Source organism: Carlito syrichta, unplaced genomic scaffold, assembly GCF_000164805.1.
Source record: "Carlito syrichta isolate Samal-C Ts95f unplaced genomic scaffold, Tarsius_syrichta-2.0.1 Scaffold306834, whole genome shotgun sequence".
Classification (NCBI taxonomy): Eukaryota; Metazoa; Chordata; class Mammalia; order Primates; family Tarsiidae; genus Carlito; species Carlito syrichta.
In genome coordinates, this window is record NW_007250930.1 from 124,501 (window position 1) to 135,801 (window position 11,301).

At 37.6% G+C, this 11,301-nt stretch overlaps 1 protein-coding gene across 1 annotated transcript in view; it reads left to right on the plus strand.

Annotated features, from left to right (window-relative positions):
* The window catches only part of FAM160B1 (family with sequence similarity 160 member B1), a 45,347-nt gene that overhangs the window by 1,658 nt on the left and 32,388 nt on the right, over window positions 1-11,301 (plus strand). The window contains exons 3-4 of the mRNA XM_008063406.2: window positions 19-267; window positions 6,921-6,999. Of these exons, the coding sequence (XP_008061597.2) occupies window positions 19-267; window positions 6,921-6,999 (328 nt within the window). The remainder of the gene's footprint in view (window positions 1-18; window positions 268-6,920; window positions 7,000-11,301) is intronic.

An 11,301-nucleotide genomic window follows, 5' to 3' on the forward strand; every position in this document is an offset into this window, starting at 1 on the left:
GGGCCTGGTTCCGCGCAGGCCCCTCCTCCCCTGGCTGCCCCGGGCTGGTCGTGGGTCCCTTCCCTCCTCCAGGAGGCTGAGCTTGGAAACCAGGGGGGCTCGGTGGTCGTCTCATCCCTCTGGTGGGGTCGGGGAGTCGGGGAGTCGGGGCGCACCTGGCAGGGTCCCAGGGAGCGTCCCCGGGCCCCCTCACCGTTATCCTCCTCCGGAAAACAGTGGTCAGAGTTGAGCAAGACAAAGAAACGAGCAGACGCTGCTGGGGCTCGAGTCTGTTTTGTTTTGTTTTGGGGGGTCGGGCGGGAGAGGTGGTCTCGCCGTGGGGCCGCCCTGGCAGGAAGCAGGCCGCCAGAGCCCGCTTCACGATCTTCCTAGCTCTTGCTTTCGCAGGCCTGGCGGCTGGACTCAGCTGGACCTTATTGATTGATCTGAAATAGGGGTTTGGAGGGTCCACCCTGAGTTTGCTTTCGGTTGCTTCCAAGCTCACCCAGCACAGAGACCATCTGTTTCCTTTCTTGTCGCATTCGCTTCCTGGACACTCTTCGTTTATCCTGCAATTGTACTCTCTTTTGAAGATTTTAGACGCCAGCACAGAGAGACGTTATTCAGATATCCCACTAGGTTTAATAAACGTGAAAATCTGAAAAGAAAATGCCTTGATGCTGTTTTAATACGAGGGCCGTCTGCTTTACTTTAGTTGTTTACTTTTTTCTGGGAGAATTGCCCAATTGAAAAATGCATTCTGTGAAGACACAATTACTTTGTTAATTTTTAAAATGGTATTCTCTTCCTATGCACAGATTATGTAATATAGCACTTTAAAATTCACACTTTAGGGGAAAAAAAAATCATTTACAACAGGATAATTTTTATGACCAGGTATAAATAAAATGGAGTTTTTGGTTTCAGTAATAAAAGCAGACCTTTAGTACAGTTGTCATTTAAGTGACACATAAGAAATGTTAAAAAAAATTTAGCTCTAGGACAAGTTCTTGGGAAATGTAGCAAATCAGGAAAGACAGGGTTTCATGAATGAAGAGCAGTATTAAACGAGCAAGGTGACAGTTGTAGACTCTAAGACAGCTTTCAGCTTTTGTTTTGTGCTTATGTACAACCTATAGCACCTTTGTTAAAAGAATTTAACTGAAATTTATTTTTAAAGTAGTATTTATGTTTTGTATGATTCTTTACAATACCAAGAATCATTTAATTTTTAAGATCGAATTTAGCCTAGTATTGAGATAACTGGGAATAAAAATTTATTTCGTTCCTGCGGGCCTTCTTACCCATGGGTTCAGCATCAGTGGATTCAAGGGATCTCAGGTCAAAAATACCAAAGTTCCAGAAAGCAAAACGTGAATTTGCCACCCGTGGATTACTACCTTGAATGTACATGCATGAGTGATACGTAGGCGTTGTATTAGGTATTATAAGTAATCTAGAGATAATTTAAAATATACAGGTATGTGTAGGTTATATCAGGTTATGGGGGTAGAGGGAAAGGTCCTGGAACCAGTCCCCCAGTACTGAGGAAGGATGGTATTTATATTCTTTACCAATCAGGCGGTTGTTTACAGAAATAACTTAGAAAGAAGGCTCTCCTGCTCTCCCAGGAAAGGCTCATTTTTATCCTGAGCCCTGTGCTTTCTGTCCTCATTATCTTTTAATGATTGTATAAGCATCTACCAAATTATCCACATAAATTATCTGACTCTGGCTCTATCATATCCAGGTTCTCTACTTTGCTGAGGTTAGTGAGAAATAGAGTGGCTTATGTTCACCTGATCCTAGGAATGAATACACTGCATTTAGAAATGTGATGTTTTCAGACCAAGTGTGGTGGCTCAGCCTGTAATTCCAGCACTTTGGGAGGCCAGGGTGAGGAGATTGCCTGAGCGCGCGGGTTTGAGAACAGCCTGGGCAACTTGGCGAGACATCATCTCGACGATAAATGAAAAAATGAGCCTGGCATGGTAGCTAGCATGTGCCTGTAGTTCCAGCTACTTGGAAGGCTAAGGTGGAGGGATCGCCTGAGCCCCGCAGGTTGACACTGGGGTGGCCATGAGCATGCTACTGCACTGCAGCCTGGGTGACGGAGACTCCAACTCAAGAAAAAGAGAAAAAAATGTGATGTTTTCATTTGCTTAGGGCTTATGTTTTCAGCTATGATACCACCTAGTTTATCTTGATAGGAAGTTAAATTTCATGAAAAATTTTTGATGTACTGTACTAATTTTTTCCTTTTAACATTCTCTCCCAGGAATGAACTCATATGTAATCATGAATAAACCATCCTTATGGTATTTGAAGAATTTTTTTGTAGCCCAAGATTATTTTGCAGTTATTCAGATCTTTTTAATTTGCTTGATATTTTCTAAAACCAATTTTATCATTCCTCAATTCATTTCATTAACTTTTCTCTGTACTCCTCAATTTGTATGTCCAATTAGCATTTTCTGATGCAATATTCTAATAAACGTAATTGTCAGGATCATACAGAGGCTAACATGACCTTTTTTCAGTTACGTCATTTTTATGAGTCTGCAGAGTAATGCCTTCCCAACCATTCTGGTATTATTATGTGCTAGGTTCCCATATTGAGTTGGATCAGTTTTCAAATAGTTTGTTAGGGTTGACCAGATGTATTCATTTAAATGAGGTTTAAATATAAAGATTTTTAAAAATTTAATTAACAGTTTCTCTTCACTTCCTTATAACTAATTGTAAGAAGAAAATTATGACTAAGATATCTTCAAAGATTAGTATTTGAAAATGTGTTATATAGCTGATAGACTGCATTTTGAGTATAGCAGAGAGATCCACACCTTGATCAAAGACAAGAGCTGTAATGTAATGCTTGCCTCCCTTTTTAGAAATGACAGCCTTCCCTCGGTATATAGAAATGGTTGGCCAGTGAGAGTCTTACAAAATGAATCTGTTCTGTTAGCCAGTTGCCACGTCATAAGTCTGAAATCAAGCTTTCTTGTTAATTCTGAGATTAGTTTTATTGTTATAACACAGCTCCAAAGTCTAGGTAAAACACTTTCCATTTTGTGCAATTTAGTGTTTGTTGAGGGCCTAGTCCCTACCAGGGAAGGTGCTGGGGACAGTTTCCTCTAGAATTTCAACTAGTTCTACCCTTGAGGGCAGATTTATTTGAGATGACAAAGGACAGTGGGAGGGAAGAGTTTTTTCCATCTTAACTAATTACTTCAATGAAAGTCATCTTTCAGAATTTGAATGCATTATTTTCAAATTATTGGTGAGCTGGTTAATGATGATTCGTGGTACTAGCAATTCCTTAAAAATCTACTCTGCCCTAGAAATTTAAACCCCAAATCAAACATCTGTAGTGTTTTCCTAGTTGTTTTCTTTTCCAACAAGTGATCCCTAACTTCAGTTCTTTACTCATTCAGCAAATGTTTTATGAGCCATTGTGGAAGCATAGCACAGTGTGAGGGAAACAAGGTATACCTGTGTCCTTGGTCACAAAGCTTACAGTCTAATTTGGGAAACGAATATGCAAGTTAAATTATAGTGTAAGGGATGCACAAGAATGTGATCTAGCTCCTGGAGCCTGACAGAATGGGGTTTCAGTTTTGCCTGTGTCCCTTCTGTACCCGGACAGATTACTTAATCTTTGCATGCTTTGCTTCAGTTTCTTCATGATAAAATGGAAATAATTAAACCTATCATAGAATTGCTGTGAAGGCTAAAAGATAATATACATGAAGTGATCTGTGTTGGGCCTGGCACATAGTAAGTACACAGTAAATGTTAACAATTACTGTTGGCATGATTGGTTAACCAGAGAATTCTATAGGAGGAAAGGAGTGAACTCTTAGGATGAGAGTAGCTGGTGACAGGCTTTCTAGAGAAAGTGAGCCCGAATTTGGAGAGGCAGAGATGATGGGGAAGGGCATTAGGAACGTTGAGGGTAGGTAGAAGCATTTTTAAAGATCCGGGAGTGACAGCCTAGGCAACATAGCGAGACCTTGTCTCTACAAAAAATAAATTAAAAATAATAATAACTGGGTATAGTGTCTGATGCTTGTAATCCCAGCTCCTCGGGAGGTTGAGGCAGGAAGATTGCGTGAGTCCAGGATTTTTATACTGCAGTGAGCCATGATTGTGCCACTGTGCTCCAGCCTGGGTAACAGAGTAGAACCCTGTCTTGGGGGTAAAAAAAAAAAAAAAAAGGATTTGGGAGTGGAGTGTTCATGATACATGAGAGACAGTAGACATAGAGGTGGCTTTACTAGTTTTTTTTGGAATTATCCATGTAGATCTTTTGTGTGATTGGGCATTTAAAGGAAGTCCAGGTTTCTAGTTAAAAACAGTGTTTCTTTGGGCAAGTCAGTTATGACTTTATGTTTTAGGAGTTTGAGCAAAACAGGAGTTTATTTTGAGACTATGAGACCATACAGTGTGTGCAAACTTTGTGGCACTGTACCTGGCACATAAATACTCATTATACGGCAGCAACTTCTCTGTTATTTATTTACTTAATATATATTATTGAATACTTACTCTGTACCATCACTGAGTTTGGAAACCAGAGTCAGTGATGAAAAATATGACACAATCCCTACCCTGGTAGAGTTGACAATCTAGTGGAAGAGATGGATAATTAAACCATGGCAAATGGGATAAGGGCGAGGTGAGAGTAAGCTGGCTGGTGGAGGATGTCAAGGTGTATGTAGACAGAACTCCATCGTAGGCAGGAAGAGTCTGGCAAGGGCTCCCAGAGAAAGCAAAGTCTAGTTATGCATTTATGTCCACTTTTAGTTAAGGTAATTGTTGCACAAATTTAAAAATTTTAATCCGTGTATTATGAAAAGTTAGTCTCCTGATCCACGCATCTCTCATTTTTTTAAAAACCCAGAGCACACATGTTTTTATGCAACAATAAAGCAATTTGCATGTTAGAATTAGTAACGAGAGAGGCAAATTTACCAGGAAGTTTTACATAAATAAGGAACTTTATTCATGTTTAAAGAAGATCTAAATTATTAGCAATTTAGAATTGCTTAACTGTCACTTAAATAGGTTTCTTATTTAAATCTAATTCCTGGGAGAGAGATATTTACAAAGTAATACCTTCCTGCTTTGATTTGACTGTAATCTACAGCAAAGTTTGTGACACAAATGCTGTAAGACCTCTCTAGTCTAGTGACTTTCTCTTGAAATACAATTAAATCCCATTGGTGAAATAATCTGAAAAAAGAATGTTGTAATTTCTTATATACCCAGGAGGTTCCCTTGGAAAAATTTACACATCATAGCATTTACATTTAAGAAACTAGGTATGGTTCCTGTGACAGGAAGTTTTATTTGGTTTTGTCCCACTTGTTAATACGTTTAACTATATAAAGCTAGTTTATAAAAGCTAAGTCAAAAAAATGAAAGAAAATTTTATATATTTTGGAGAGGATTCTAAAAACAAGTAGCAGATTAAAGCAGATCTTTTTAATCTAAAAATTTTAGGAAGATACTCTGTTTTTCTAAGTTAATACTTTTATTCTTAATTTTTTTCCTAATTTTTCTTTTCAATCTCTTGTATCTTTTTCTCCCCATGTTCTCTTTGAAGTTCAGTACTCCCAAAGGTTTTGGCTACTTTCTTACGGTCTTTTTTTTTTTTTTTTTTTTAATGTTTTCACAGAATTCTGTTTGAAAATGAGGTGAATATTTATATTATCTTAATTCAGTACTATTCAGAGTGGTACAAATAGGCAAGTGTAGAATAGCTAGCATCAGAATGTTGATGGCTCTTGAACAATGTTTAGGTTCATTTATTTTTTCATAAATACATTTTATCTTCTTGATTGAAACACTTAAGATGTTTATGACCAATGTTTGTAATTTGCCTAATAGTTTGGAAATTGTTTTGCCGACTCTGAGATCACTGCTAAGGATACCAAGAAGTCAAAATGGGACAAGTAGAAGTGCAGTAGTAACATGATCTCTTTTAGATCATCTGTTTAGATGAAGCATATGAAAATGGAAGATTACTGTGCCATATCTGAGGTTCCTAGAATAGAAACCTATTTATTCTTAACAATAGGTCAACTCTGTACTTTCTGACCAAACTTATTGATGACACTAGGACTACGGGAACGCTCTTTCACTCTTTTTTAAGAAAAAGAGAATGGAGAAAGTGTATCCAAATCATACACACACATTTGAAATACTTGTAGGTTTGCTATGAGATGGCTGAGGTATATGATTTTGGTCTTAAAACTTCTGAAGCAAATTTTAAAGCTAAAAATGTAGAGCATTTTGGCTTTGTGGAATTTAAATTGTTAATGTCTTGTTTATGTAGTTATTTTGCTAAAAATATGCACTGCCTAATCCAGGCTTAAAAAAAGAAAAGATTTACATCTGTATGTGACTGAATGTAGGGAGCAGTTTTAATCTGATTATGGAGCTGACTTTGGTATATATTTTAGTATGATGATGTGTAACTGATTGCATAGCAGTTTTTTTTTTTTTTTTTACTGTTTTGTACTTCAAAGTCCTAGGTACAAAGATCCCTGGTTATCGGTAATTTCATTTTACTGACACCTCAGTAATAGAATATCGGTGTGTTTTCATTTAATGTAGTTACTTTTGAACCCTTATGTAGTTGCTAGTTTCAGGGGAGGGGGAAAAACCCAATACTGTAGTTTAATAATAATGTTGATAAATGTGTTCTTCCTCTTTCTTAATAAATCATTTTTACTTTCTTTGATTCAACTCATTTTGTTTCCCTTTGGTGTAGACACAAGTAAAACCTCATTCCATAATTTTATGCTACTTTTGCATCGTAATAACCAAATAAAGAGCTACAATTTACAGGAACATTTTAATGCCATTTTATTTTTTTTACATTTTATTTAATGCCATTTTCTTAATTGTGATCTTTTTTGTGTGTGTTTGTGTAGCTTGCACCGTCTCTTCCTTTACAAGAAGATTTTGTTTATCACTGGAAGGCAATTACCCATTACTACATAGAGACTTCGGGTAAGAAGCAATTTTGTTTTATAACTAAACAAAATGTGTAAGATACTAAAACATATTTAAAATAAGTTTCCAAAGTTATTTTATATTTAAGTTTATACACAGTTTTATCTTTCTTTTCTCTTTTAACTTCATTAAATAATACATCTGTTGAACACCTACTATGTGTCAGGCATTGTTCTAGGCACTAGGAGATAGGACAAACAGACAACATCCCTGTCCTATTAGAGCTTATATATTTACTGTGGGGGAAGCAAATGATAAATAGATAAATACATAGAATCTATCTGATGGTAAGTGTTGAGGAGAAAATGAAGCAAGCTAAGGGGGATAGAAGTGTGTGTTTAGGGATGGAGGTGGACAGTTGGCTATTTTAGGTTAGAGAAAGCCTCATTGCCCAAAGTGACTTCTGAGTTGAAATTGAAAGGAGAAAGGAAGCAAGCCTAGTGGATATCTGGAGAAAGAGATATGACTGCGTGCACAAACCCTGGAACCAGACAAGCAACATGCTTGGTATGTCCTAAGAACTGCAGGGAAACCAAAGTGAAGGAGGTGAAAAGTGATGGGAGATGAAATCAGAAAGAGGTGGGGGGTCAGGAGTGCATATACACACAGGCCATTGTCAGGGATTTGACTTTTACTCCAAGAAGGCAAGCCTTTGGAGGGTTTTGAGTTGAGCTATAACAAAATCTGTTTTAAAGTAATCACTTTGGCTTCTGTGGAAGAAAAAGTAGATTGCAGGGATACAGGGTTGTAGCTGGACAATTAGGGTACTTTCACAGTAGTCTAAGCAAGAGAAGATGATGACTTAAACTTGGGTGGAGGTAGTAAGAAGAGAATATATTCTGGATATATCTTGAAGGAAGATTTGTTGGTGGATTGGATATTGAGTATGAGGAAATGAGAATCAAACATAACTCCAAGGTTTTGGGCGTAACTCCAAGGTTTTGGGCGTAACTCCAAGGTTTTGGAAAACTAGAGATGTCACTTTCTGAGAACAGGGAGACTGCAGGAGGTTTAGGTTTATGAATTTGGGACATGGTAAGTTTGAGATGCCAATAATATATCTAATTAAATATGCCATGTAGACAATTGGCAACAGGAATCTGGACTTCAGAGTAGAGGTCTAAACTAGAGCCAAGAAATAGAGTCATCAGGATAAAAGGAGGATTTAAATCCTTGAAACTGGATGAGATTATTTAGGGAGTAAGGATAAATGGAGAAGACAAGGTGTTCAGGAGCTGAACCCTTGGACTCAATGTTTAGAGCTTTAGAAGAAGAAGACAATAGCAAGGGAAAATGCTTTTGCCAATAAGAAGACTCCTAGAAGCCTAAAAGAGGAAGGATTAATTGTATTGAGTGATGCTGATGTCAGTTTAATGAAGACTTCTGAATGGATCATTGGGTTTAGCCATAGAGGCTCATTAGTGTTCTTGATAGGAGCCTTTATAATGGCAGGGAATAGAAAGGAGGACTGACTGGAGTAGGTTCAAGAGAAAAACAGGTGAAAAACATGCAGAACAGTGTGTATAAACTGCTTTCTTGAGGTGTGTTAGGGTAAAGGGAAGCTGACGGAGATAATGGCGGCAAGAGAGGGTTTTTAAAAGATGTAAGTTTCTGCAGTTTATAATTTGATAGGAACAATCTAGTTACAGAAAAGGTAGATGTGAGAGTAAGATGAGATAATTTCTGAGAAATATCCTTAAATAGGCAAGGGAGAATAAGATCTAGTGCACAAGTGGAGTCTTGGCCTTAAATAGGTGCGTGGACAGTTCATCCATCAAAATGAGATAGAAAGTAGAATAAGGGTAAAAATGCTGTAAGTGGGTAGATGTGTGGGAGGGAGTCTTTGGAAGTTATCTTCTGTTTCCTTCTGTTTTTCTCAGTGAATAAGAATGATGGAAAGTGAATATGGGGCTGTGAATATGTTAGATTAAGAGTTGGCAAACTTTGTCCCTAAAGGACCAGATAGTGAATATTTTAGGCTTTGTGGGCTGTGCAGTCTCCCTTGCAACTTTTCAGCTCGGCTCTTGTATCACAAAAGCAGCTATCAAAATGTCAAAGAATGAGCATTCCTTTGTTCTAATACAACTTTATTTACAAGAACTGATGGCAGAGCTGGATTTGGCTCAAGGGTCAAAGTTTAGCAAACTCTGAGATAGAGCCATGTGAAATAGAAGTGTTGCTACATAGCACTATGGACTCCTTTGGAGAATGTGGATACGCAGATTGGACACATCATTTAACTAAAAGCAAACATGAAAAAAATGATAATGCTGATTTGGTAAGCTGATGGCATCATCATAGGTGATTTATCTTTTTTTTATTCTGAGTTGGAGTCTCACTCCGTCATCAGGCTGGAGTGCAGTGACATGGTCACAGTGACCCCAGTGTTGACCTGCTGGGCTCTGGCAATCCTTCCAACTCAGCCTTCCACTACAGGTGCGTGCTACCATGCCTGGCGAATTTTTGATTTATTGTAGAGATGAGGTCTCACCAAGTTGCCCAGGCTGGTCTCGAACCATGGGCTCAGGCAATCCTCTTGCCTCGGCCTCCCAAAGTGCTGGGATTACAGGCTGAGCCACTGAGCCCAGCCGATTTATCTTTAAAAGAAAAAAAAATATTTTATTTTTGTGCAAGAGTAAAAATCAGACAAAAATATTTATCCTTTTAAATGTAAAATATAATTTCTAACTGCATTAAGGTGTATAGCCTACAGAAATATGTTTTGAGAGGGAGGAGCTGCCTTTTCAAATGACTTTTCTTAACCCCTGTGATTTTTTTCCCCCTCTCTCTATGGCTTTAAGGAATGTATAGGTTCTTGTTTTAAAGGATTTTTTTTCCAATCTGGTAGCAGCAGAAATAAATGTGTATATTGCGATAAAGTATGGAGCAATAGCAAAATCTACGTCAGGTAGAGTGTCTGTTACAAAGAGAGGACAAAGAAGGGAGAAATAGGAGGAGGTAGTGTCAGAGCTGGACTTTATAGGATGAATGGGAGATTGTGAGGTAGATAAGAAGGGCAAAGTCATTTCCAGTGGAGGGAATAGCGTATACAAAGGCACTGACATTTATAGTTTAGGCATTATGAGAGTAGACATCAAAAACTAAATCTTGTCTTCTAGGGAGCTAGGATTTTATCCTGTCAAGTCAGATTTAGAGTTAACTTATTTTTCAATTTAATAAGTCTTTCTAGTAATTTTTCCCCATAAATAATTGTAATCAAACTATGCTTCAACATCCATTCTTTCCTAGAGGGTTTATGTGTATAAAGTCTACAGTTATAGAGGGAAAAAATTTTTTAAAGTAAATTACAAGTTACATTTACAAATTATCTTTTATTAATGCTAGACTATTTATTTTAGAAGAATATGAAATGAGACATAAGTTAACATTCTTGAATTTTTACTGTGTGCTAAGGCTCTAGAATTTACATATATTATTTCATTGAAATCATACAACAGTACTTGCTGGTGTTTATTATTTTCATCTTACAGATGTTGGTGACTCGGGCTTAAATAATTTGTGCCAGGTTACCCAAGTGAAAGTGACAGAGCAAAGATTTAAATCCAAGTCATCTAACTTCAGGGCTTATGCTTTTAACAGCTTCTCCATACCATATCAAATTAGATACATATGTTCTCCTGAGAAACAAAGGTGGCCCTCTCTTTCCATTATTTTCTCCATGAGGCTTAGAATTATGGTCTGCTGTGTGTGAGGGTATACATAGTATGCACATGTACAGACAGATCTTTATATCAATGCATACAGCACAATCCTGTACTAGGATTGTGTTGTACAAACTGTAGAAGTACGAAGTAAATGACAACTGAGACATAAGTAAGAACTTGGTGTTTTCTAATATATTTTGTATTTAAATGTTCTTTAAAACTTCACATTTTATTAAGAATGATTTAACCTGTAAGGATGGGTTGATAAAACCATGTGATTTTTTAGTCAAACTGTGACACATTAAAAATATATTTTTTAGAAAAGCACTTCAAAAAAATCAGGCTGGGCATGGTGTCTCATGCCTGTAATCCCAACACTTTGGGAGTCTGAGGCAGGAGGATTGCTTGAGCCCAGTTGTTCAAGACCAGCCTGTGCAACATAGTGAGATCTCATCTTTACAAAAAATAAAAAAATTAACCAGGCTTGGTGGCGGGTGCCTGTAGTCCCAGCTACTCTGAAGGCTGAAGCAGAAGGATCGCCTGAGCCCAGGAAATCCAGGCTGTGGGGAACTGTGAGTGTGCCACTGCACACTAGAGTGAGACCCCCAACTCAAAAAAAAAAAAAAAAAAAAAA